The 27021-nt window shown below is 42.0% G+C and overlaps 1 protein-coding gene across 1 annotated transcript; it reads right to left on the bottom strand.

Moving 5' to 3' along the window:
* Positions 1-3600: 3600 nt before the first annotated feature.
* On the bottom strand, positions 3601-26931 carry LOC129826556 (tetraspanin-15-like). Its single transcript, XM_055887438.1, has 8 exons — positions 26398-26931; positions 17185-17370; positions 16777-16851; positions 16453-16548; positions 13147-13263; positions 11889-11939; positions 11156-11272; positions 3601-5233 (listed from the first exon to the last, which is right to left on the bottom strand). The coding sequence occupies exons 1-8, from the start codon at positions 26482-26484 to the stop codon at positions 4868-4870; spliced, it is 1095 nt and encodes a 364-aa protein (XP_055743413.1). The 5' UTR covers positions 26485-26931; the 3' UTR covers positions 3601-4867.
* Positions 26932-27021: the final 90 nt, after the last annotated feature.

Below are 27021 nucleotides of genomic sequence, written 5' to 3'. Positions count from 1 at the left end.
ATTGTTCTCAACCAATGTCTGTTCACTTGGGTGTGGCCACTGAGTGAGCATAGTTTACTTATTTATGCAAACAATTCTCTCATTTAGAAGCTAAAATTACATTTAATCTTTTCACAAATAGTTTCATATTTAAACATTTAAATTGCACAATAATTCCATGTGAATCTGAACTAGAATATGTAGACTTTCCAAGATACAACTTATGTCAACCTATCATCAGATATAATGTCTCAGACACCAACTGATCTGACATCATATTCTTTAAGTGTCACGTTCTGACCTTAGTTCCTTTTTTATGTCTTTATTTTAGTTGGTCAGGGCGTGAGTTGGGGTGGGCATTCTATGTTGTTTTTCTATGTTTTGTTCTGTTGTTATATTTCTATGTGTTTGGCCTAGTATGGTTCTCAATCAGAGGCAGGTGTCAGTCGTTGTGTCTGATTGGGAGCCATATTTAGGTAGCCTGTTTTCTATTGTTTTTTGTGGGTGGTTGTTTCCTGTGTTAGTACCATACGGGACTGTTTCGGTTGTTTGTTTGTACTTTTGTTCAGTGGATTTATTAAATATTCTCATTATGGACACTTACCACGCTGCACATTGGTCCGATCCTTGCTACTCCTCCTCAGATGAAGAGAAAATCCGTTACATTAAGTACAAACGGACACTTCCAACTGGTTGGATTACAGGAATATTGTTCCATTCCCCAACCTTTTGATGTTACCATACACTCTCTATGTTAACAAAGGGCTTTCCAAAAGTCCATTCTGTAGAGTGGAGAGAAAAGGGGGAAAGATGTTTATGGGGTTCATAAACCTCGCCCAACAGGGCAACGTCATGACACTGTGCTGTGGTGGGCACGAAAACAAGATTAGAATGAAAAGAAAATACCTTTGGTGCTTAAAAAATAATTTTGCTGTTTGAAAACCAATTTCTCCAGAATTTTGCTTAAGAATGGAAAGTTGGAGATTGGCAGTAATTTGCTAAAAACTGAAGAATCTAGATTACTTTTCTTCAGAAGGGGTTCCACCATAGTAGTTTTTAGTGCAGTAGAAAGTGCCTGTGAAGCTTGCACTTCTTCAGATATGCAATTAAAACCGATTTGAAGAAGGTGGTGGGGATAGGCAGGTTGAAGTCTTGAGTTATGATATCACCTTCCTGAACATGTCTGTCAACCAGGGAAAATAAATCCATAATGTCTTTGTGTGGTAGGCTAGGGCACATTACATCACACTTCTCATCATACCCATTCTAATGTTATCTTATCTCTGAAATCTGCCGCAAACTCATCATATTTAGATGTTGAGGAAAGTTCACATAGGTTTGGGGTGGTAAGATCTATCAGGCCATCAATGGTCGAGAAAAGCACTCTCTAATTATTTTGATTATTAGTGATCAAGTAAAAAAAAAGGACCCATCTGGCATGTCAAATTGCCTTTGTGATGACCCTCCCACTCTGTCTGCTGAGATCTTTCTCTTTGCTTTTGTTTCCCTTAATAGGATGTTGGTGGGCGGAGCCGGGAGGGTCGTCAGCAAAATGGGACACACCTGGGCCCGGTGTGTCCCAGGATAAATACATCTTTCCCTCATTCATTGAGGAGACTCTCTCCATGCAGACACACTGTTGGATTTTGGTTGTGGCCTGTTTATGGCTGTTTTGCTTTCTTAGTTTTTTTGTTTGTTTTTTTGCTTTGGAAACTTTCAACACCCTGCATTATCACATCTATGCACGCAACCACTCACACTACTGACTACATATACCATTGTTAATTGTTATAGTTTACTTTAGTTAATAAATATATTTTTGTTATTCCTTATCTCCACATGGTCTCCCTTTTTGTTACGGGCTTCGAGCCGGTTCGTGACACCTTGTTATGCATGCCAAGTTGCTCTCTCAGAATATCATAATGAACCTGCAACTTGGACTTTCTCCACTTCTGCTCTGCCTTTCTGCGAAACATGTAAGACATGAAAAACAAGTAATTTTGCCCTTCCATTATTGTTTTCTGTGATTTTCCCATCTGCCATCTTTCTCAAATTCTCTTATAGTCCTCGCTTCAGAACTACCATAGATAACAAGACACAAAAACCCTTCTTTCCATCAAAGTTTGAACAGGCACTATCTGTACCAGCCATTGATTTTGCATCTGTTACATCTTAATCCCAGTCTAAACCTCAGTCATAGATCAGCTCTGAGAGGGGGGATAGGGGACGTGGGGGTTTGTCCTTGAGAGGCTCCCTGTCTGCTCTTGGTAATTACCAACAGCAGCATTCATGTTATTATCATAATGGCTGTTTGGATGCGTCTCGTTCTTGCACTCAGCCCACCGAGTGTTATTTTGGCGACGCAATTCATTTCCTCCCATTGAGCCTCTCGCCTGTATATAATTATTCCACCCGCTTGCTCTTGATCACCATCACAGAGATGAGAAGAGAGACACGGAGAGAGGTAGAATAGAGAGAGGTGGGGGGCACTGTCTGTCTTTCTCTCCGTCTACCCCCTCTATTCTAGCCATCTCTCTGCCCCTCAAGATATGTGTCATGTTCTGTTTGTAGAAATGAATTGATGCATACCTGTATATGCATTTCATTCAAAGAGTCTTTCTTAGAATTCCATTATGAGAGTAAAGTGTTTCCTTTTAATGTGATAAGCAGCAGCTTGGGAGAGTCGAACATGTCAAAGGGGATACCACTCTATGGCAGAGTCCAAAACGGCACCCTATTCCTTATATACTGTAGCGCACAGCTTTTTGACCAGGGCTACGACTGACAATTCAAAATCAACTCAAATTTGAAAGTTCGCGTTAACATATTTTGTATGTTTTCGCAGGTGCAGCAAAATTCTTACGTTTCTAGCTCCAACAGTGCAGTAATACCTAACAAATACACACAAATCCCAGAAATGTTGAAGGAATTAAGTAATATCAGAATGAGCAATGTCAGAGTCCGGAATATATATATATATATACATACAGTACCAGTCAAAAGTTTGGACACCTACTCATTCAAGGGTTTTCTTTATTTTTACTATTTTCTACATTGTAGAATAATAGTGAGGACATCAAAACTATGAAATAACACATATGGAATCATGTAGTAACCAAAAAAGTGTTAAACAAATCAAAATAAATTTAGAGATTCTTCAAAGTAGCCACCCGTTGCCTTGATGACAGCTATGTACATAGGGCAGCAGTCTCTAAACTGCAGGGTAAAGTACCGAGTAATGATTGACGATTAAAGCCAACAGATCTAGGATAGGCATTGGCAGTTATCCATTTCAGAAATGCATCTGTGAAATGACATTTCCCTTTTGAGTGAATGCAAAGTGCATAGGCTTCATATTAACTCAAGGCACATAGCAGCACATGCTACTGGTGGTGGTACTATCAATCTCTAGCCTGCCTCCAAGCATCTGCTGCAATTTGCCCTGTGTGCCAACCCAGGGTGCATCCCAAATGCCACCCAATTTCCTTTATAGTCCACTACCTTTGATCAGAGCCCATAGGGTTATAGTGCCATTTTGGACGCAACCATACTTTTCATGGGAGATGGTTGCATACATCACATGTTTACAGGCAGAATACAGATGACATTACAGCAAAGAAATCAAGTTCAAAACGGCTTTATTGACAATGACAGTAGTGTTTATACAAGTCCAGAGCTAAGATTAATCTAAAATAAATCAGATATGAAAAAAGATCCTAGCTAAACATGGATTGATATAATTTGGACTCATGGGCGGACAGGCCATCTGGCTATTCGGGCAAATGCCAGATGGGCTGGTCCATTTTTAGCCCAGTGGGCCTATGTAACTTTTTTATTTTTGCACAAAATGATCATTATCTGGGTAACAATGGGGACCTCAAGGGGGAAAAGTCTGCCCCTGGTCCCAGTCCGCCCCTGTTTGGACTGGATTTGTTTTATCTCTTATAATGTTGGTTTTGTACCAAAACTGCTAAGTATAATAAATATGGCGGAAATTGTTTAAGAGACTGAAAACCCCTGATGAGACCCTAAAAGAGCTGTAAACTGTTTTTTAAAAACTTAATTAAAATACAAAACACACATGCTTCCCACGTTGTTCCTGAATAGGCAGTTCATAGCATACATACCGGTACAAATGGAATCGAAGAGTTCATACTAAAAAACATTAGGCTACACATCCTTCACAGACACGCAAGACAAGACTGACTATTTCTCTGCTCTGACTAGAATGATCATCTCAAACTGATCATTTCATAAAGTCTGTATAGTAAATATACATGACGTAAATCTTCTTCTGACTACAGCCTGAGGTATGCTTTAACTTCAGCATTTGAGACGAAGCTCAAAATCAAAACCCCCCAAAATACCTGGAACAAAATGATAGGAAATATTTAAATAATGCAGAGAGGGCAGCTCCATTTGAAAGTTACATTTTAAAAACTTAACAAAAAAACAACACACTTAAAGGGGTGCCTAAAAGCCACTGCAGCATCTTGTTCTTTGAAAGGTTTGGATTTCAAAATAAAAACAGGAAAAAGATTGCGCCAATAATGCCTTGCCAAAGTGCCATACCTCTGGTCGCTTTCCAGACCAACTACATGCATCGCATCAACCAATTGTTGTGTGCCACATCATCGACTGAGCAGTCGGGAATCAGATTGCTATATCATATGCTGCGGTTAGCTGATATGTTAAACACCTATCCAGGAATTGAGATCTGGCATGCATCTGCAATGAGTCAACTAGAAACGGGACCATTATAACCTGTAATCCTGTCAGTTAATGACCATTGATTGGTTTGATCACCAAATAGAACACCAGGTCTAACCTGTCCTTCAACAAACATAGTGACCAAAACAACAACAAAACAACTGAGGAAATTCACAAATCAATATTCCCTTCTTTTCTGCTTATTCTGCTTCCGCCCAATGTCTACCTCATCCAGTCTAAGCCCAGATAGCTGGAGGTCTTGGAGGGATTGGGCCAGGGGCCTATGGACCTGGACGGGCAGGGGCCGCTGGACCCGGATGGGGATGGGCTTTAGGTCAGGGTCAGACAAGATGGGATCTAAGGCTGGCAGAGGGAGGTAGCCTCCATCTCTGGGCAGACACAGGCAGCAGCCAGCACCAGCCAGGTCCAGCTCGCTGTACTCGAAGCCAGCCCTCTTGAGGATCTTGAAGTCCACCATGTCCATGGACTCACTCATCTCCACCAGAAGGTTCCAGAACATACAGCTCAGCATGATGCCCATCAGCTGGAAAGACACAGGGAACAGAGCAGAAAGGCCAGTAGCATTTAGACTCTGACACTGGGACTAGTACACCACACAGCCCATCAGCTGGAGAGAGAGGGAACATAGAGGACCAGAGAGACCAGTTAGGGTTAGACTCTGATACCCTATTCACTTTATATTCCACTACTGTTGACCAGGGCCCATAGGGACTGGTACCCACAGCCATGTGGAAATATTACAGCTGGAGATACAAGGACCATGTAACTATGTACTTAAATATAATGCACTGTCATGTGTGTGTTTAATGTGCTTATATGTACCTGACACTACAAAAGTTGCAGAGGCACACAAATATCCAACTTTTGAATTAAGTAATATCTTACTTTGGTCCCAAGGTGAGCTATGCCTGGGCAAGTCAACTTGAGCGTGCTGTTGTCCATTCCCCAGTGCTTTAAAAATGGACTAGTTCACCTGAGCTGGCCTGATAAGAACCCCCAGTTTCCTTTTCCATTTGAGAAAGTTTTCTGCAGCCAGTCTGTGGTCTACTGAACCCTGGTGTACCGGACTGTCTGTCTGCTACTGGACTGGACTGTCTGCTTCTGGATTGTCTGCTTCTGGACTGTCTTCTTCTGGACTGAACAATCTGCTACTGTACTGGATTGTCTGTCTGCTACTGGACTGGACTGTCTGGTACTGGACTGGACTGTCTGCTTCTGGAGTGTCTGCTTCTGGAGTGGACTGTCTGGTACTGGACTGCCTGCTTCTGGAGTGGACTGTCTGCTACTGGACTGTCTACTACTGGACTGGACTGTCTGCTACTGGACTGGACTGTCTGTCTGCTACTGGGCTTGACTGTCTGTCTGCTACTGGGCTTGACTGTCTGTCTGCTACTGGGCTTGACTGTCTGTCTGCTACTGGGCTTGACTGTCTGTCTGCTACTGGGCTTGACTGTCTGTCTGCTACTGGACTTGTCTGTCTGCTACTGGACTGGACTGTCTGCTACTGGACTGGACTGTCTGTCTGCTACAGGACTGGACTGTCTGTCTGCTACAAGACTGGACTGTCTGTCTGCTACAGGACTGGACTGTCTGTCTGCTACAGGACTGGACTGTCTGTCTGCTACAGGACTGGACTGTCTGTCTGATACTGGACTGGAATATCTGATACTGGACTGCCTGTCTGTCTGCTACTGGACTCATGACCTAATAGTGCAGCGGCTGCAGACTCAGTATGTGGTGTTATTACACGTCTCCAGGGGGGATCGCATAGAAGTCTGGCTGCAAAACTTTCACAGCACAGGAGAGGAGTGAGGCCGGGGTAGGAAATGGAATAGAGAGAATGGATGAAAGAGAAAGAGGAGAGGAAGAGAGGATGGGGGGACAAAATAAGTTAGAGACAGACAGACAACAGATAATCAAGGTAGATGGATTATTTTAAATAGGTTATTGGACAATAAACAGATATGGCTTATTAACCTATACGGTCCAAATAATGATGAACCAAGCTTCTTTGAAGATATATATAAGAATGTATCAACTCTACAAGCAAAACTAGACTCTATTATTATGGTGGGGGATTGTAATATGGTTTTAAATACTTTCTTATGTCATTCTCTCTGGCACCAAAAGTTGAAAAAGTGTTGATAGGGGACAGAATGCGGTCGGATCACCACATAATTGGCATATATATTACTCTTACAGAATTTCCACGTGGGCGAGGATATTGGAAATGTAATCAAAGCCTACTAGATGATAACTTGTTTTTAACTAGGACAGAAGAATTTATAACTGACTTTTTCAGACATAATAGGTACAGCAGATCCCCTTACTGTATGGGACACTTTTAAATGTGTCTTTAGAGGCCATGCAATTCAGTACTCATCTATAAAACAAAAGCAATTTAGATCAAAATAATGTATATTAATAAAGGAAATTGAAGGACTAACAGTACAGTTAGATAGCAATAAAAACTGTACCATAGTGGCACAGAATATGATGGAGGAAAAAGAAATGGAGGAACTTATTCTAGAAAGATCCAGTGTAATAAATTATAAAAATTAAGCGAACTGGATGGAATACGGGAAAAACGCACCAAATTCTTTTTCAATCTTCAACATAGAAATGCATACCACTTTTTTTGATTTACTCAGAGGACCATTATAAGCATGTTTTAACCACTCCTATATAAACTGTGGATTATGGGACACGCAACAAGGTCTGATTTCATTATTACTGAAAGGATCCAAGTGGTATATATAAAGATCCAGTCCGTTTAAAAATTGGAGGCATCTTACACTTCAGTGTTGTGATGCAAAAATTCTAGCTAAATGCTTGGTGCATATAATTAAAAAGGTATTGTCATATTATTCATCCTACTCGGACAGTTTTTTTTACATGGACGATACATTGGAGGTAATATAAGACAAGTACTGGAAACAATGGAATACTATGAAATATCGGGGAAACCAGGCCTGGTTTTCGTAGCTGATTTTGAAAAGGCTTTTGATAAAGTACGACTGGAGTTTATATATAAATGCCTAGAATATTTCAATTTGGAGAATCTCTTATACAATGGGTTAAAGTTACGTATAGTAACCCTAGATATAAAATTGTAAATAATGGCTACATCTCAGATAGTTTTAAACTGTCAAGAGGGGTAAAACAAGGTTGTCCACTATCGGCATATCTATTTATTATTGCCATCGAAATGTTTGCTGTTAAAATTAGATCAAACATTAATATTAAGGGATTAGAAATCCGTGGCTTAAAAACAAAGGTGTCATTGTACGCTGATGATTCATGTTTTCTTTTAAAACCACAATTAGAATCCCTCCACAGTCTCATGGAGGATCTAGATACTTTTGCTAACCTCTCGGGATTAAAACCAAATTATGATAAGTATACTATATTTCATATTGGATCACAAAAAAATTCAACTTTTACATTATCGTGTAGTTTACCAATAAAATGGTCTGACGGGGATGTGGGCATACTCGGTATACATAGCCTGAAAGAAAGAAATGATCTCACTCCAAAAAAATAGAAAGATAGCAAAAATAGATAAGATCTTGCTACCATGGAAAGGAAAATACCTGTCTATTTGTGGAAAAATCACCCTTAATAACTCTTTAATCATATCACAGTTTACCTATTTGCTTATGGTTTTGCCTACACCTAGTGACCTGCATTTTAAATTATATGAACAAAAAATATTCAATTTAATTTGGAATGGCAAGCCAGACAAAATTAAAAGGGCCTATTTATATAATGAATATGAATTCGGAGGCCAGAAATTATTAAATATTAAAGCATTAGACTTTAACAAATTATCTTTGAAAGACAGGGTCCTGAAAAAGGGACGTTTCATTTTTTGCTGAATTTATGTATGTAAGTTGGAAATTTACATACACCTTAGCCAAATACATTTAAACTCAGTTTCACAATTCCTGACATTTAATCCTACTAAAAATTCCCTGTTTTAGGTCAGTTAGGCTCACCACTTTATTTTAAGAATGTGAAATGTCAGAATAATAGTAAAGAGAATGATTTATTTCATCTTTTATTTCTTACATCACATTCCCAGTGGGTCAGAAGTTTACATACTCTCAATTAGTGTTTGGTAGCATTGCCTTTAAATTGTTTAACTTGGGTCAAACGTTTTGGGTAGCCTTCCACAAGCTTCCCACAATAAGTTGGGTGAATTTTGGCCCATTCCTCCTGACAGAGCTGGTATAACTGAGTCAGGTTTGTAGGCCTCCTTGCTCACACACGCTTTGTCAGTTCTGCCCACAAATTTTCCATAGGATTGAGGTCAGGGCTTTGAGATGGCCACTCCAATACCTTGACTTTGTTGTCCTTAAGCCATTTTGCCACAACTTTGGAAGTATGCTTGGGGTCATTGTCCATTTGGAAGACCCATTTGCGACCAAGCTTTAACTTCCTGACTGATGTCTTGAGATGTTGCTTCAATATATCCACATCATTTTCCTCTCTCATGATCATGATGCCATCTATTTTGTGAAGTGCACCAGTCCCTCCTGCAGCGAAGCACCCCCACAACATGATGCTGCCACCCCCATGCTTCATGGTTGGGATGGTGTTGTAACGACTTTCGTTGGTGGAAGGAGAGGAGGACCAAAATGCAGCATGGTACGTATCCATAATAAATGTTTAATCGAGAATGAATACAAAAAAGAACAATAGAATCAAATGAAAACCGATACAGTCCCGAATGGTGCAAACACTGAAACGGAAACAATCACCCACAAAACACAATAGAAAACAGGCTACCTAAATCTCCCAATCAGAGACAACAACTGACACCTGCCTCTGATTGAGACCCATACTAGGCCAAACACATAGAAATATAAATACAGAACAGAACATAGAATGCCCACTCCAACTCACGCCCTGACCAAACTAAAATAAAGACATAAAAAAGGAACTAAGGTCAGAACGTGACAGGTGTTCTTCAGCTTGCAAGCCTCCCCTTTTGTCCTCCAAACAGTTCTATTTTTGTTTTATCAGACCAGAGGACATTTCTCCAAAAAGTATGATCTTTGTCCCCATGTGCAGTTGCAAACCGTAGTCTGGCTTTTTTATGGCGATTTCGGAGCAGTGGCTTCTTCCTTGCTGAGCGGTCTTTCAGGTTATGTCAATATAGGACTCGTTTTACTGTGGATATAAATACTTTTGTACCTGTTTCCTCCAGCATCTTCACAAGGTCCTTTGCTGTTGTTCTGGGATTGATTCGCACTTTTCGCACCAAAGTACGTTGATCTCTAGGATACAGAACACGTCGCCTTCCTGAATGGTACGACAGCTGCGTGGTCCCATGGAGTCTATACTTGCGTACTATTGTTTGTACAGATGAACGTGGTACCTTTAAGCCTTTGGAAATTGCTCCCAAGGATGAACCAGACTTGTGGAGGTCTACAATTTTTTTTCTGACGTCTTGATTCCCAATTTGTTAAGCAAAGAGGCATTGAGTTTGAAGGTAGGCCTTGAAATACATCCACAGGTACACCTCCAATTGACTCAAATGATGTCAATTAGCCTATCAGAAGCTTCTAAAGCCATGACGTAATTTTCTGGAATTTTCCAAGCTGTTTAAAGGCACAGTCAGCTTAGTGTATGTAAACTTCTGACCCACTGGAATTGTGATACAGTGAATTATAAGTTAAATAATCTGTCTGTAAACAATTGTTGGAGAAATTACTAGTGTCATGCACAAAGTAGATGTCCTAACCGACTTGCCAAAACTATAGTTTGTTTACAAGAAATTTGTGGAGTGGTTGAAAAACTAGTTTTAATGACTCCAACCTAAGTGTATGTAAACTTCTGACTTCAACTGTATATGGATATATATATTTTCCCAAAAATGTTGAAATGATGCAGACAATTACATTGATAGAAGCAAGAATCTATCCGCAATATTAAAGCTGATCCAACCCCTTCAACAAAAAAAAAAAAGACAGACAGACAGACACAGACAGACAAAAGCTGTAAACTAGACAAAAACACAATCAAAGTGAATGGATAATAATAGTAAACAACAAACCCTGATCCATTACAACTGACTTTATAACACAATAAAATCATCCAGCTGCTTCTTGGTTATGAAAGCACTACAGAGGTATCATGAAGTGGAAGCTGGCTAAGATACATGTAGGATGGACCCTAGTCAAGGATAGTGCACTATATAGGGTATAGAATACCATTTGGAACACGTCCATTGTTGAGATCTGGGTGACCGGAAGACAAAATACGAATGAAGTAGTGGACAGACAGAGACAGACTGGCTAGGAGGCTGTGAGAAACCTCTCAGGCATGAGGCGACTGAGTGACTAGACACACACACACCTGGGTCAGGTAAGGTGGTTCTCTGATTGGAGGCAGTTGCGCAAGCATGTGTGTTGGGTGTTTGTCTGTGTCTGTGACTGACCTGTGGCAGCCCTATTGCACAGCAGAGTCCAATAGTTGCTCCCACGTTGTCTCCCATCCACAGGTTGACAGCATGGATACAGCCCCGCACATGGATCACCTCATCCAGGAGCTCACGCTGACAGAGAAAGAGAGAGGACAGGTAGAATGAAAGAGAGACTACAATACATGAGATGCATTTGACTGATTGTAGTTTTGTTTTAAATACATGTCATCAGAAAGACAGTAATTTCACAGATGATGAGGCACTACAATGAACAATAGAAAATGATTTATTTTTTATCTACTACGACAAACGAATATTGTGCCTTGAAAACTAATAAACTATTCCCCAAAATATGGAGGTGAGAACATCTCAAGAACCGAAAACAGAGACAGCTGAATCAATATCACAACACCAGCCACTACCAGCTGGCACAATATATTGTGACTCAATTAGTCTACCTTATTTTCAGCATGCTGCAGCTAGAGAAAAAAAAATGTTTTGAGGCCATGAAAGTAAATGATCCTGCTGCTGCTCTTTTCCCTTTTGTAATCTCCGAATGCGTCCCGATGCGGGCCCTGGTCAAAAGTAGTGTACTATGTAGGGAATAGGGTGCCATTGGGACGTAACTTCTGTCACTGTGCAGAATGACTAACGCCACAGACTAATGAAGGCCAAAAAGTGAGCAGAACACTGGGGGGGGGGTCACAGTCTAATAGGAGTGGAATATAGCAACTTATGTTACCCTTACCTGTTGGCTGAGAGTCTTGTAACCACAAAGAGTGTTGACAACCTCTCCCACCTGGGAAAAATGAGTCAGGAAGAGATGAAGATTATGAAGAAGAGGATTCATGTATTGTCCATTCTTCTGTGCAAAGATAGGAAATGTTTGTAGTTTTTTTCTTCTTAAGTCAGATATGCTTGTAGTGGCCAAGTTAAAAATATATTTACGCACGTTGGACACACACACACACACACACACACACACACACACACACACAAAAAGAGCTGGACATCCCCTAATCTGTGTTCATAGCTGTTTGGTGCTTTGGAGTTGCCCTGCGTGGGCACAGACCAGACAGAGGAAGAGAGAAGGAGAGCAAGAGAGAGAGAGAGAGAGGAAAAGAGAAGGAGAGGATGAGAGAGACGAAGAGAGAGAGAGAGAAAGAGAGAACATTACAAAGAGATAAGGAGAGGAAGAGAGAGAGGAAGAGAGAGGGAGAGGAATAGATGAAGAGAGAGAGAGAGAGAGAGAGAGAGGAAGAGAGAACATTACAAAGAGATAAGGAGATGAAGAGAGAGCGAGACAGAGAGGGAGAGGAATAGATGAAGAGAGAGAGAGAGAGAGAGAGAGAGGAAGAGAGAACATTACAAAGAGATAAGGAGATGAAGAGAGAGCGAGACAGAGAGGGAGAGGAAGAGAGTGAGGGAGAAAGACTGTGTGAGAGAAAAAGAGGGCAGAAAGAGATAAGCCAGAGCGTGAGTTAGACAGGGAGAGAATGAATCATGAGCTCAGTAAATTAATTGAATTAGCTCCCATTCTCTCCACTGACGCTGAGGTCTCGGGGTCTCTTCCTGTGCCTGAGTGGCTTTACACATTTCACTGTAACCAACTCAGCCAGCGCTAATTACCTAGTAATGCACCATGAGGCCAGGGGAAGTACTGGCAGGTGGAGAGAGGCTTTACTGTGAGCAGAACATGGATCCCTCCAGTCACTGCATTCACACAGCCAGCCCAATTTCCGATCTTGTTTCCACTAAAAAAGTGGTCCCTTGTTGCCATACAGTTCTGTGCGTGGGGAGCCTGGATGAGCACTAAATGAGATCCACAGAAACATGTCTCCCCCAGAGATGTGAGAGACTAATAGGCTGATAGGGAGGGCAGGTATAATATTGGATAAGGTTCATGTGTTATCAGATCCTAACTTTCAGAGCTCCTTTCATTCATTCACACACAGTCTAGATAAGAGGTGAAAAGCAGAGGAGTGGAGAACGGTTTTAGCATTCACCTTTTGGGGGACACAGCATGTATAAGGGACACCACAGGCCAGTGGCCCGGTGCCATTGCAGAAATGGTATTGATTGACACCCCAGTCCTTGTAGTCGTCCCCACCACAACAAGAGAACTAGAGAGAGAGAGAAAGCAAGAGAGCAAGAGAGAGCGAGAGAGAGCGAGAGAGATGTTTAATAATAAATCTGTTAAGTCTATTGTTTTTTACTAGATCAATCATGCTCTATCCATGTCAGTTAGGGCTGCAAAACTACCGGTAATTTACCAAAGTTATCAGAATCTTCAGTACTTTTGGCAATTAAAGATGCACTATGCAGAAATCGCTTTTGCTGGATGCAAAAATGTGAATATTTCACCTAATTTCAGATTATGTGACAAAACAAGTAATGCATAGTGTAGAGAATCATTGTAACATCTAAACCGCTGTGAAATATATTTTCCATAACCAAAAATATTGTATATTCAGCTGTTTGAAACTGGTGTACAAAAAATAAACTTAAGAGTGGGAAGCATAGAAATTGAGCACATAGAACAGATCTACCGCTTCTTGGACTTGCTTTCAATGAAAAGGACATAACACACATTTCTATGTGAATTTGGTCGTGTCGCCCAAAGTTACATATTGCAGCTTTAATAGAAAATCTATGGCAATCTATCGTAATGTTGGTAATTTAAATTAAAATAACTATATATATTTTTTTAAGTATTCATATACAGTGCCTTCAGAAATTGATTAAATACATTTTATTTTCTCACCCATTTACACACAATACCCCATCATGACAAAGTGAAAACATGTTTCTAGAAATGTTGTCAAATTGAATGAAAATGGAACACATAACTATCATAATAACTATCACATAACTATCAACTATCATTCACCAACTGGTTCACCAACTACTTTGCAGACAGAGTTCAGTGTGTCAAATCGGAGGGCATGTTGTCCGGTCCTCTGGCAGTCTCTATGGGGGTACCACAGGGTTCAATTCTCGGGCCGACTCTTTTCTCTGTATATATCAATGATGTTGCTCTTGCTGCGGGCGATTCCCTGATCCACCTCTACGCAGACGACACCATTCTGTATACTTCTGGCCCTTCCTTGGACACTGTGCTATCTAACCTCCAAACGAGCTTCAATGCCATACAACACTCCTTCCGTGGCCTCCAACTGCTCTTAAACGCTAGTAAAACCAAATGCATGCTTTTCAACCGTTCGCTGCCTGTACCCGCACGCCCGACTAGCATCACCACCCTGGACGGTTCCGACCTAGAATATGTGGACATCTACAAGTACCTAGGTGTCTGGCTAGACTGCAAACTCTCCTTCCAGACTCATATCAAACATCTCCAATCCAAAATCAAATCTAGAGTCGGCTTTCTAATTCGCAACAAAGCCTCCTTCACTCACGCCGCCAAACTTACCCTAGTAAAACTGACTATCCTACCGATCCTCGACTTCGGCGATGTCATCTACAAAATAGCTTCCAATACTCTACTCAGCAAACTGGATGCAGTTTATCACAGTGCCATCCGTTTTGTTACTAAAGCACCTTATACGACCCACCACTGCGACCTGTATGCTCTAGTCGGCTGGCCCTCGCTACATGTTCGTCGTCAGACCCACTGGCTCCAGGTCATCTACAAGGCTATGCTAGGTAAAGTGCCGCCTTATCTCAGTTCACTGGTCACGATGGCAACACCCAGCCATAGCACGCGCTCCAGCAGGTGTATCTCACTGATCATCCCTAAAGCCAAAACCTAATTTGGCCGCCTTTCCTTCCAGTTCTCTGCTGCCTGCGACTGGAACGAATTGCAAAAATCTCTGAAGTTGGAGACTTTTATCTCCCTCAACAACTTTAAACATCTGCTATCTGAGCAGCTAACTGATCGCTGCAGCTGTACATAGTCCATCGGTATATAGCCCACCCAATTTACCTACCGCACCCCCATACTGTTTTTATTTATTTACTTTTCTGCTCTTTTGCACACCAGTATCTCTACTTGCACATGATCATCTGATGATTTATCACTCCAGTGTTAATCTGCTAAATTGCAATTATTCGCTCCTATGGCCTATTTATTGCCTACCTCCTCATGCCTTTTGCACACATTGTATATAGATTCTCTTTTTTTCTACCATGTTATTGACTTGTTTATTGTTTACTCCATGTGTAACTCTGTGTTGTTGTCTGTTCACACTGCTATGCTTTATCTTGGCCAGGTCGCAGTTGCAAATGAGAACTTGTTCTCAACTAGCCTACCTGGTTAAATAAAGGTGAAATAAATAAAAAATAACTTATATTTTACATGTGATAAGGTCAGAGAGAGGCCAGAGATAATTGCAGACACCGGTGATAATGTGAAGTACCCAAAAGGGCCACCAAATGTCTTGTGATAGGTTACATATAATCCTTGAAAATCCTGGTAGTTTACTGGTAAACATATACATTTTACAGTAATATACCTTCTCTTTGCAACCCTACCCACTGGGCACAGATGTCAATTCAACGTCTATTCCAAGTTGGTTTAACGCAATTTCATTAAAATGACTTGGAAACAATGTTGATTCAACCAGTGTGTGCCCAGTGGGTAATGTGTGGGTGTGTGCCCAGTGGGTAATGTGTGGGTGTGTGCCCAGTGGGTAATGTGTGGGTGTGTGCCCAGTGGGTAATGTGTGGGTGTGTGTCCAGTGGGTAATGTGTGGGTGTGTGCCCAGTGGGTAATGTGTGGGTGTGTGCCCAGTGGGTAATGTGTGGGTGTGTGCCCAGTGGGTAATGTGTGGGTGTGTGTCCAGTGGGTAATGTGTGGGTGTGTGCCCAGTGGGTAATGTGTGGGTGTGTGTCCAGTGGGTAATGTGTGGGTGTGTGCCCAGTGGGTAATGTGTGGGTGTGTGCCCAGTGGGTAATGTGTGGGTGTGTGTCCAGTGGGTAATGTGTGGGTGTGTGCCCAGTGGGTAATGTGTGGGTGTGTGTCCAGTGGGTAATGTGTGGGTGTGTGTCCAGTGGGTAATGTGTGGGTGTGCGCCCAGTGGGGCAGCAGGTAGCCTAGTGGTTAGAGCGTCTGGCCAGTAACCGAAATGTTGCCAGATCGAATTCCCGAGCTGACAAGGTAAACATCTGTCGTTCTGCCACTGAACAAGGCAGTTAACCCACTGTTCCTAGGCTGTCATTGTAAATAAGAATTTGTTCTTAACTGACTTGCCTAGTTAAATAAAAAACGATCAGTGGCCTCTTCATTCAGTACACACACACCACTATTTCCTGTCTGTTGCTTCTGATAATGAAAAGGGAATCAGTCCTCTTACCTTCTGTTGCACAAAGTCCAAGATGTTTTTGAAGTCCAGATCATCGTAATAGTGTTTAATTCCCTCTCGTATACTGCTCTGGAAGAGGGCTGATGTCTACAGGGAGAGAGAGAAAGAGGGGGATGATAAGCTATGAAATTCCTCATCCATCACGTGTTACAGCTGTGTGTGTGTGTGTGTGTGTGTGTGTGTGTGTGTGTGTGTGTGTGTGTGTGTGTGTGTGTGTGTGTGTGTGTGTGTGTGTGTGTGTGTGTGTGTGTGTGTGTGTGTGTGTGTGTGTGTGTGTGTGAGTGAGTGAGTGAGTGAGAGAGAGAGAGAACTGACCTTTTTCTCAAAGATGAGCGCAACGATGAGAGCCACAGCCTGCAGGAACAGTAGCACACACAGGACACACAAAAACTGGAAGACAGATGGAGAGAGGGAGAGAATGCACTTAGCATGCCATGTACACATCAAGCCAGAGGGACCAGAGATTGCTGGGCTGAGATAGGAAACACCATCCTCAAGTTGACTGACATATCCCAGTCAGCAGAGTCCCCTTGTCCTGTCTTGTCCCCCTCCTCCTCCTTCCACTCCCTCTCGCTCCATATACCTTGGGTCTCCTCTACCTAATCTCTCAACCCTCCTATTCTTTCCTTCATCCCTCCTCTTTTCCATCCTAACCTCCATCGCTCCTCATATCCCCCCTTCAGTCCCTCCCTCTCTCGATCTTCCATCCCTCTCCTCTCTCACCATGTGTAGCAGGGTCTTGTTGTCCCTGAGGGAGCCCACCATGCCCACCAGGGAGACGGTGAACATCACCAGGCCCAGCAGGATGAGCACCACAGCGGGGGCCAGGAACACCCCCTCCAGGGTACGGTTCTTCTGACGCTCCACCTCCGCGTACACCCCCACGCACAACACACATAGGCCCAGGAGCTGGGGAAGGGAGAGAGAGAGGGAGAGGCAGGGAGAGGGGGAAGAAGAGAGGGTAGGGGTTGGGGTGAGATGGTCAGAGCTCTGCAGTGTGCCATCTTTCTGAATAAGCATAATTTCATGATAGCAGTGTGCATAGAAAGCCTAACCAAGCAAGCAACGTTCAAAGCTATCCGCATGTTCAAAGTTTCCGTTTCCCTTGGATTGTGTTGTAAACTCATAGCTGATGTCAAATAACATGGACTTCTTCAAAATAGCATGGATAAGTCCCAAATGGTACCCTATTCCATATAGTGCGCTTCTTTTGACCAGCGCCATGGATGTCTTCCTCTCTAGTGGTAGCATCCTGAAGATACGACCCATTTTCCTTGTTCCTTGTAGTCAATTAGGAAACACAAAGGGCTTTAGTGCTGGTGCTCCTGCACACACCCTGGCTGCTGCCCAAATTAAAGTTGGCAAATGACGACAGGAGATGGTGGTTAGAGAACTATGCCTAGGCTAGCTGCTGTGTTGTTATGGCATCAGCCTTGTTAGCATCAAACAAACCCCACTTGACTACCTCCTGGTGTGCCATTTGAGAGCTTTCAAAACCATGGCAGGGTGGATCTCACGTTGTCTGCATCCCAAATGGCACCCTTTTCCCTTTATAGTGAATTAAAGGGACTATAAAGGCACTAGCCTATGTCGGGAACATGGTGCCATTTGGAATGCAGACTGACTCATAATGATAGTAATTTCTTTCTGCAACAAACAATCTTAACCCCATAGGCCTACCTATTGATTCTCAATTAGGAAGAGAGGCAATCTGCACTAAGAGAGCAAGCCTCATCACTCTTTCCCTACTTTAGTACATGCACGACTGCCAGCACCACCCCGCCCAACACCGGAAAATGTCCCTACCCAGTGGGCAAAAATTCAGTTGAATCAACGTGGAATACTGATTCTATTTGCAAAAAGTCATCAACGTAAGGGAATTTCATATTGTTTTCACCCAACTTCACTCAAAATAGGGTCAAATTGTAGGTTGATTTCACACTGAATTCACGTTAGTTGACAACTCAACATGTAAATCAAAACTAGATGTTAAAATGACGTCTGTGTCCAGTGGATATTTTCAAAAGATGTAGGCCTACTTTAAGTCACTCATAGTGGTTGGCCAATTTCTCATTCATTCTGTCATCCACTGTAGTGTAGCGTAAGAAGGAGGCTACACACACTGGAGACAAACCCATCATCTTACAAAAGAACAAACTTCAGACTGATAAGAAGCAATGCAAATAGGCTACACAGTACACATACTCTCTCAAAGGATTAGTCGACTGACTCTCTCCTTCCCAAAGGAAACCTACACGCAAAACTGTGTGAAATTACACAAAGCAGATTGAACAGACAAGGAGAAATAGCATTCATTAACAGTGAGTGCTCCTGCATGGCTGTGGGCCAGGGGAGCTCTTGGGGGAACATAAGCCAAGGCATTACATCTGAACACGGCAGAGGAGGCAGTGCTGAAAGGAAAAAGGATTAACGAAAGAAGTTAGAACGAATTGTGAGAATAAAAATCTAAGCGGGGGAAGTCCCTGACATGTTGTACTAGTTCATACTCTGCAGCAGTATGGCTGACGTAGGGAGAGAGAGACAGGCAGAGAGACAGAGCTACAGACAGAAAGGTGGGGTGAAAATTGAACATGAAATTGACTGCAATTTCCTGTGAGGTGAGAGGGAGAGTCATGGGGTGTGAGAGAGGGTGAGAAAGCAGCGAGGGAGATAGCTAAGAAACGCTCAACTCCGTTCTCTTATATCGAGGCGGAGTTGAGTAGTGGTAACTGGTCGCACAATTTGCTAACAACAACATTGAGTCACCATCAGTCGTTACTTGTAAAAATGTAAATTCTGAAAATGCCTACCGGTACCTATGTTTGACCTGTACAACTGTTGTCCTTCCACATTAAAAAATGTATTGACGACAACCACCGACTTTTCCCTAATTTGTGTTGCACAACTCAGTGTGAATGTGCATGTACCAATTGAATCCCAGCACATAGTACATCAAGGCCGCTACGTCTCCAGTTGAGCAAGACAAAGGAGCACGGTTGTAGAGGTCAATCATAAGTACAGGTAAGCGTTATCAGAATAGACATTTTTACAAGTATCAACTGATGGTGACTTAATGTTGTTGCTAGCAAATTGCAAGACCAGTTATCAATAGTCAACTCCCCATTGATATAAGACAACGGAGTTGAGCATTCCTGAGCTAAGAGGGAGAGAGAGAGAGCGATTCATTATACCCGCTGATTGATTCCATGATGACGAGTATTCACTAAAAATGGTGGAGGAAAGAGAGTGATGGCGGGGCAGGGTTACATTTAACTGATAAAGTAACTGGATGAGTAAAATAGACTCACCATCTAAATCTGCTGACTCATCCATTAGCCTAGGCTATGGTTTGAAATTAAAATATGACAAATAGAAAAGAGGCAGAGAGCACTAGGATCTGTTCAATAGTCTGCTTTAAAGACGTTCTATTCTACCACCTTTCAGGCAGCACATCCACAACTAGAGGCCTAACTATAGGGGCACACAATGGAGCTAGCACTCAAAGGTTGTCTATGGTGACTCATAGAGATGGGGGATTTCCCCATAGGCAAATCAAATTGTATTTGTCACATACACAGTTTACAGCAGGTATAAAAGTTGCAGTGAAATGCTTGTGTGCTAGCTCCCTCAACAATGCAGTACATTAGTCAATATGTATCATAACAATAATAAGTGTAACATCAAAAATAACATGTTTGAGTGTGGGTGCTTGTGTGTTTGTTTGTGTGTAAGGGTTAAATGTGTGGAGACTGGAGAGTGCAAATAATAATAATCTAAATTGCAGATAGTCTCTGAGATCCAGATAGTCTCTGAGATGCATGTCTGTGCAGGGAGAAAGCTAGTGTTAGCTGTTCAGCATTCTGATGGCCTGGTGGTAGAAACTGTCTCGGAACCTGATGGTCCGAAAACGCTTGCCAGATGGTAACAGAGTGAAGAGTTTGTGGCTCGTGTGACTGGAGTCTTGACGATCTTACTCAAACATCCCCTGGTGTACAGTGGCAAGAAAAAGTATGTGAACCTTTTGGAATTACCTGGATTTCTGCATAGATTTGTCATAAAATGTGATCTGATCGTCATCTGTCACAACAATAGACAAACACAGTCTACTTAAACTAATAACACACAAACAATTATACGTTTTCATGTCTTTATTGAACAGACTGTGTAAACATTCACAGTGCAGGGTGGGAAAAGTATGTGAACCCTTGGATTTAATAACTGGTTGACCCTCCTTTTTGCAGCAATAACCTCAACCAAACGTTTTCTGCAGTTGCGGATCAGACTTTCACAACGGTCAGGAGGAATTTTCCTCTTTCCTCTTTACAAAACTGTTTCAGTTCAGCAATATTATTGGGATGTCTGGTGTGAACTGCTCTCTTGAGGTCATGCCACAGCATCTCAATTGGGTTGAGGTCGGGACTCTGACTGGGCCACTCGAGAAGGCATATTTTCTTCTGTTGAAGCTATTCTGTTGATTTACTTCTGTGTTTGGGTCGTTGTCCTGTTGCATCACCCAACTTCTGTTGAGCTTCAATTGGCAGACAGATAGCCTTACATTCTCCTGCAAAATGTCTTGATAAACTTGGGAATACATTTTTCCATCGATGATAGCAAGCTGTCCAGGCTCTGAGGCAGCAAAGCAGCCCCAAATCATGACGCTCCCTCCACCTCCCTCCTTACAGTGGGGATGAAGTTTTGATGTTGGTGTTCCGTGCCTTTTTTCCTCCACACATAGTGTTGTGTGTTCCTTCCAAACAACTCAACTGTAGTTTCATCTGTCCACAGAATATTTTGCCAGTAGCGCTGTGGAACATCCAGGTGTTCTTTTGCGAACCTCAGATGTGCAGCAATGTTTTTTTGCCTTCTTCCATTGTGTTCTCCCATGAACACCATTCTTGTTTAGTGTTTTACGTATCGTAGACTCATCAACAAAGATGTTAGCATGTTCCAGAGATTTATGTAAGTCTTTAGCTGACGTTCTAGGATTCTTCTTAACCTCATTGAGCATTCTGTACTGTGCTCTTGCAGTCATCTTTGCAGGATGTCCACTCCTAGGGAGAGTAGCAACTAGAGGTCGACCGATTATGATTTTTCAACGCCGATACCGATTATTGGAGGACCAAAAAAGCCGATACCGATTAAATCGGACAATTTTTTAAATGTATTGTAATAATGACAATTACAACAATACTGAATGAACACTTATTTTAACTTAATATAATACATCAATAAAATCAATTTAGCCTCAAATAAATAATGAAACATGTTCAATTTGGTCTAAATAGTGCAAAAACAAAGTGTTGGAGAAGAAAGTAAAAGTGCAATATGTGCCATGTAAGAAAGCTAACGTTTAAGTTCCTTGCTCAGAACATGAGAGCATATGAAAGCTGGTGGTTCCTTTTAACATGAGTCTTCAATATTCCCAGGTAAGAAGTTTTAGGTTGTAGTTATTATAGGAATTATAGGACTATTTCTCTCTATACGATTTGTATTTCATATACGTTTGACTATTGGATGTTCTTATAGGCACTTTAATATTGCCAGTGTAACAGTATAGCTTCCATCCCTCTCCTCGCCGCTACCTGGACTCGAACCAGGAACACATCAACAACAGCCACCCTCGAAGCAGCGTTACCCATGCAGAGCAAGGGGAACAACTACTCCAAGTCTCAGAGCGAGTGACGTTTGAAACGCTATTAGCGCGCACCCCGCTAACTAGCTAGCCATTTCACATCGGTTACACCAGCCATATCTCGGGAGTTGATAGGCTTGAAGTCATAAACAGCGCAATGCTTGAAGCATTGCGAAGAGCTGCAGGCAAAACGCACTAAAGTGCTGTTTGAATGAATGCATACGAGCCTGCTGCTACCTACCATAGCTCAGTCTGACTGCTCTATCAAATCATACACTTAATTATAACATAACACACAGAAATACAAGCCTTGGGTCATTAATATGGTCGAATCCGGAAACTATCATCTTGAAAACAAAACGTTTATTCTTTCAGTGAAATACGGAACCGTTCTGTATTTTATCTAACGGGTGGCATCCATAAGTCTAAGTATTCCTGTTACATTGCACAACCTTCAATGTTATGTCATAATTACGTAAAATTCTGGCAAATTAGTTCGCAATGAGACAGGCGGCTCAAACTGTTGCATATACCCTGACTCTGCGTGCAATGAACGCAAGAGAAGTGACACAATTTCACCTGGTTAATATTGCCTGCTAACCTGGATTTCTTTTAGCTAAATATGCAGGTTAAAAATATATACTTCTGTGTATTGATTTTAAGAAAGGCATTGATGTTTATGGTTAGGTACACGTTGGAGCAACGACAGTCCTTTTTCGCGAATGCGCACTGCATCGATTATATGCAACACAGGACACGCTAGATTAACTAGTAATATCATCAACCATGTGTAGTTATAACTAGTGATTATGATTGATTGATTGTTTTTATAAGATAAGTTTAATGCTAGCTAGCAACTTACCTTGGCTTCTTACTGCATTCGCGTAACAGGCGGGTTCCTCGTGAGGCAGGTGGTTAGAGCGTTGGAATAGTTAACTGTAAGGTTGCAAGATTGAATCCCTGAGCTGACAAGGTAAAAATCTGTCGTTCTGCCCCCTGAACAAGGCAGTTAACCCACCGTTCCTAGGCCGTCATTGAAAATAAGAATGTGCCTTGTTAAATAAAGGTGTGGAGGAAAGAAAATATTTGTAAAAATTACAAATTCCGGCAAAATCGGCATCCAAAATGACCGATTCCCGATTGTTATCAAAACTTGAAATCGGCCCTAATTAAATCGGCCATTCCGATTAATCGGTCGACCTATAGTAGCAACAGTGCTGAACTTTCTCCATTTATAGACAATTTGTCTTACCGTGGACTGATGAACATCAAGGCTTTTAGAGATACTTTTGTAACCATTTCCAGCTTTATGCAAGTCAACAATTCTTAATCTTTTGAGATCACTTTTCTTCAAGGCATGGTTCACATCAGGCAATGCTTCTTGTGAATAGCAAACTCAAATTGTGTGAGTGTTTTTTATAGGGCAGGGCAGCTCTAACCAACATCTCCAATCTCGTCTCATTGATTGGTCTCCAGGTTAGCTGACTCCTGACTGCAATTAGCTTTTGGAGAAGTCATTAGCCTAGGGGTTCACATACTTTTTCCAGCCTACACTGTGAAAGTTTAAATTATGTATTCAATATAGACAAGAAAAATACAATAATCTGTGTGTTATTAGTTTAAGCACACAAAAACAAAAACCAGATCAAATTTTACGACCAATTTATGCAGATATCCAGGTAATTCCAAAGGGTTCACATACTTTTTCTTGCCACTGTACATGTCCTGGAGGACAGGAAGCTCCATGATGTATTGGGCCGTCCGCACCACCCCGTGTAGAGCGTTCCAGTAGAGGCGGTGACACAGCCGGTCAAGATGATTGTGCAGCTGTAGAACTTCTTGAGGATCTGAGGGCTCATGCCAAATTTCTTCAGTCGCCAGAGATTGAAGAGACACTGTTACGCCTTCTTCACCACAGTGGTGGTGTGATTGGTCCATGTCAGGTCCTCTGTGATGTGCACATCGAGGAACTTGGAGCTTTTGACCCCCCGCTCCCCTTGTTTCCTATAGTCCACAATCAGCTCCTTAGTTTTGCTGACATTGAGGTTATTTTCCTGGCACCGCTCTGCCAGGGCTTGTCACCGTCGGCGATCAGGCCCACCACCGCCGTGTCGTTGGCACTCCATATACATTCATAAAGACATCACTTAAACACTGAGTCACTAATCAAGGTTAGGTTGAATTTTATTACATAAATTATCATACCGATCAATTTTATCCCAAGCATTTTTGCTGATGTCCTTCATGACGATATGTAGCCTATACTAGAGAAATGTGATGTTTGAAATGAAATAGGTTTGCTAATATGGGTGATTGTTAATGGGACAATTGATGGCTACTACCATCAAACTGGTAGTAGTAGTTCACAGGATAATTTTTTTTTAAACAGACACTAATGTTAGAAGATTATCATTCTACTTATCGTATCAATTCATGCAATTTATCGCAACTTTTGTCCATATCGCACAGCTCTATACTGATGTATAGCCAAGAAAACGAATTGAAAGCAAGCTAAAGTCAGCAAGCCACCCATCCTTATCTCTTACTAACTTTCCCAGTCCCCTTCCTTCTCTCTTTCAGCTGTAGCATCCTCTCTGCCTGGTGGTGGGATGACAGTACAGACTGACATAGCAGCATCCTACTGGGTTAATGCATAATCTTCACAGACAAAGCAGAGCAGAGAGTACAGTTCATCCCTCTTAGGAGAAATGGGACAGGGGGCTCGCAATCTCAAGCCCTCACTCTCAGAGTAAAAGCCTCTCAACACACAGCATGTCCAAATGGCACCCTATCCCCTTCGTATGTCCAAATGGCACCCTATCCCCTTCGTAGTGCACTACAATTGACCATGGCCCATAAAGCACTGGTCAAAAGTAGTGCACTATGTAGGGTATAGGGGACGCACAACAATTTTACTGCAGGCAACGCTTATCACCAAAGTACAGTTGGTAAAGCAAATTACAGTCTGTGACTTGTGCCACATGGTACCCAGAGATAGGTATATGGTGCTGTGTTGCGTGTGGGTGGGTTGGTTGCATGCCCTTCCTGAAAAGGCTGTGTCAGAAACCCCAAATCATGTGACACTGGTAGACAGTGACAGTCTGTGCAATGAGATGGTGTCATAATTGAAAATTAAACACTCAGCAAACTAGGCTATTCACTACAAAATGGCACTAGAAAGTTCAGCCGTAGACTCAGCAGCATTTTAGGTTATGCTTATTCACCCCCAAAATACTTATTTGCTGTAAAATACATCCATGATGCAAATTCCCTCATTCTAAACAGACAAACAATACTTTTAATACTCTGTAAACTGCGTCACTAGCCTTAAAGCCTACAGCGCACACAATTAAAGATGTGTCATGTAGGCTAGCATGTCATGGACTTTAAGAGAATTAGACCTACCTGTGTAACCCACTACTGCCCTGAAAAGCTGTAATTACAATGTTGTAAATACCCTACGTCTCAGAACACCTAACCGAGGCATGTCAACACCAGGCTGCATTACATGTCTCAGAACACCTAGAAGAGGCTTGTCAACATCAGGCTGCATTACATGTCTCAGAACACCTAGAAGAGGCTTGTCAACATCAGGCTGCATTACATGTCTCAGAACACCTAGAAGAGGCTTGTCAACACCAGGCTGCATTACATGTCTCTGCATTACATGTCTAGCAAAAATAAAATATCCCACTTAGCCCCTTTCACTGTATCACTCAGTAGTCTCACACCCTGCCCTGTACCACAACACAGAAAGGAAAGAGTGTAGTCTAGTGTAGTAAAGGACTCTCAACACACAGTTATTGTCCCAATGGCACCCTATGCCCTATATAGTGCACTACTTTGACCAGGACCCAGATAGAGCTCTGGTCAAAAGTAGTGCACTATGTAGGGAATAGAGGACGCACTCCACCCCTTTCATTGTATCACTCAGTAGTCCCCACGCCCTGCCCTGTACCACAAAGCAGAAAGGAGAGTGTAGCCTAGTGAGGTAAATGAACTAAATGAACTATATCAGACAAAGTGTACACACAGTAATATTTCCTTGGTATTATTCGATCTTCTGGCAAGCAATTTGGCACTAGAGAGTTAGCTAGCGAGCTAGGAAGATACCGAAAGCTATACTAGCTAGCTACTACACTGGCTAGATAGCTAAACAAAGGTGGTGGTTTTCTGACAGCCAACAATGTGGTCCCCCTAGCCCATTCAAATAGACGGCAATTTCCTGCTTGGGTTCTTGAGAGCTAGCTAGTGGTCACCAACCCTGTCCCTGAAACCAACAAGTCCATATTAACAACACTTACCGAGAACAGCATTGAGTAGACATTTAAGGTGAATTTGATGAAATAATAGCAGCGGTTGCTGTTTCTCACTTCTTTGTATGAAGGCATAATGCTTGGTAGCTGAAGAAGCTAGCTAGCTAGCCAAGACGCTAACGTTAGCTAGCTAGCTAGCTATGCTAGTAGAAGAATATCAACAACACTGCACTGATTAGCTATTTCAGTAAATTAGCCAACTATATTATCGGATTTAATTTTCAAAACGTCTCAATTTTGCACGAGGACGTCAACGCTTTAATTTATTTCAAATAGCTACTCCCGTTAAATGTTGTCTCACACACACAAATCCCCCTCTATTCCCACAAACAATAACTTCCGTGCACGCTCTGATTTGGCCACATAATTTAAAGGGCCAGAGCGGTGAAATACATTGTACTACGATGTAATTAACGCGCCATCTCACTCTATCTTTAAAAATAATTATCCAAATACATAGCAATTTCGTTTTTTTGTTGTTGTTGCTATTTATTGAAATGATCCAACAACACTCGATTATTACAGTATCATCACGTGCAACAGCCCAGATGGTAGACAAAGGAGCTTGCTTTCATCATCCAGACATGCATGCTTGCTTTCCTTTGGAACGAA

Source organism: Salvelinus fontinalis, chromosome 28 (assembly GCF_029448725.1).
Source record: "Salvelinus fontinalis isolate EN_2023a chromosome 28, ASM2944872v1, whole genome shotgun sequence".
Taxonomy (NCBI): Eukaryota; Metazoa; Chordata; class Actinopteri; order Salmoniformes; family Salmonidae; genus Salvelinus; species Salvelinus fontinalis.
This window is presented reverse-complemented; position numbering and strand designations above follow the sequence as displayed.

What these genes read in the sequence shown, in the direction of transcription:
- LOC129826556 (XM_055887438.1), bottom strand. Translation starts at nt 26,484, where the DNA reads ATGCCTTCATACAAAGAAGTGAGAAACAGCAACCGCTGCTATTATTTC. An exon ending in CGCTCATCTTTGAGAAAAAG is followed by an intron (nt 16,549 to 16,776) that starts GTCAGTTCTCTC and finishes CTCTCCCTGTAG; the next exon opens with ACATCAGCCCTCTTCCAGAG. An exon ending in CATGCTGTGTCCCCCAAAAG is followed by an intron (nt 11,940 to 13,146) that starts GTGAATGCTAAA and finishes CATTTTTCCCAG; the next exon opens with GTGGGAGAGGTTGTCAACAC.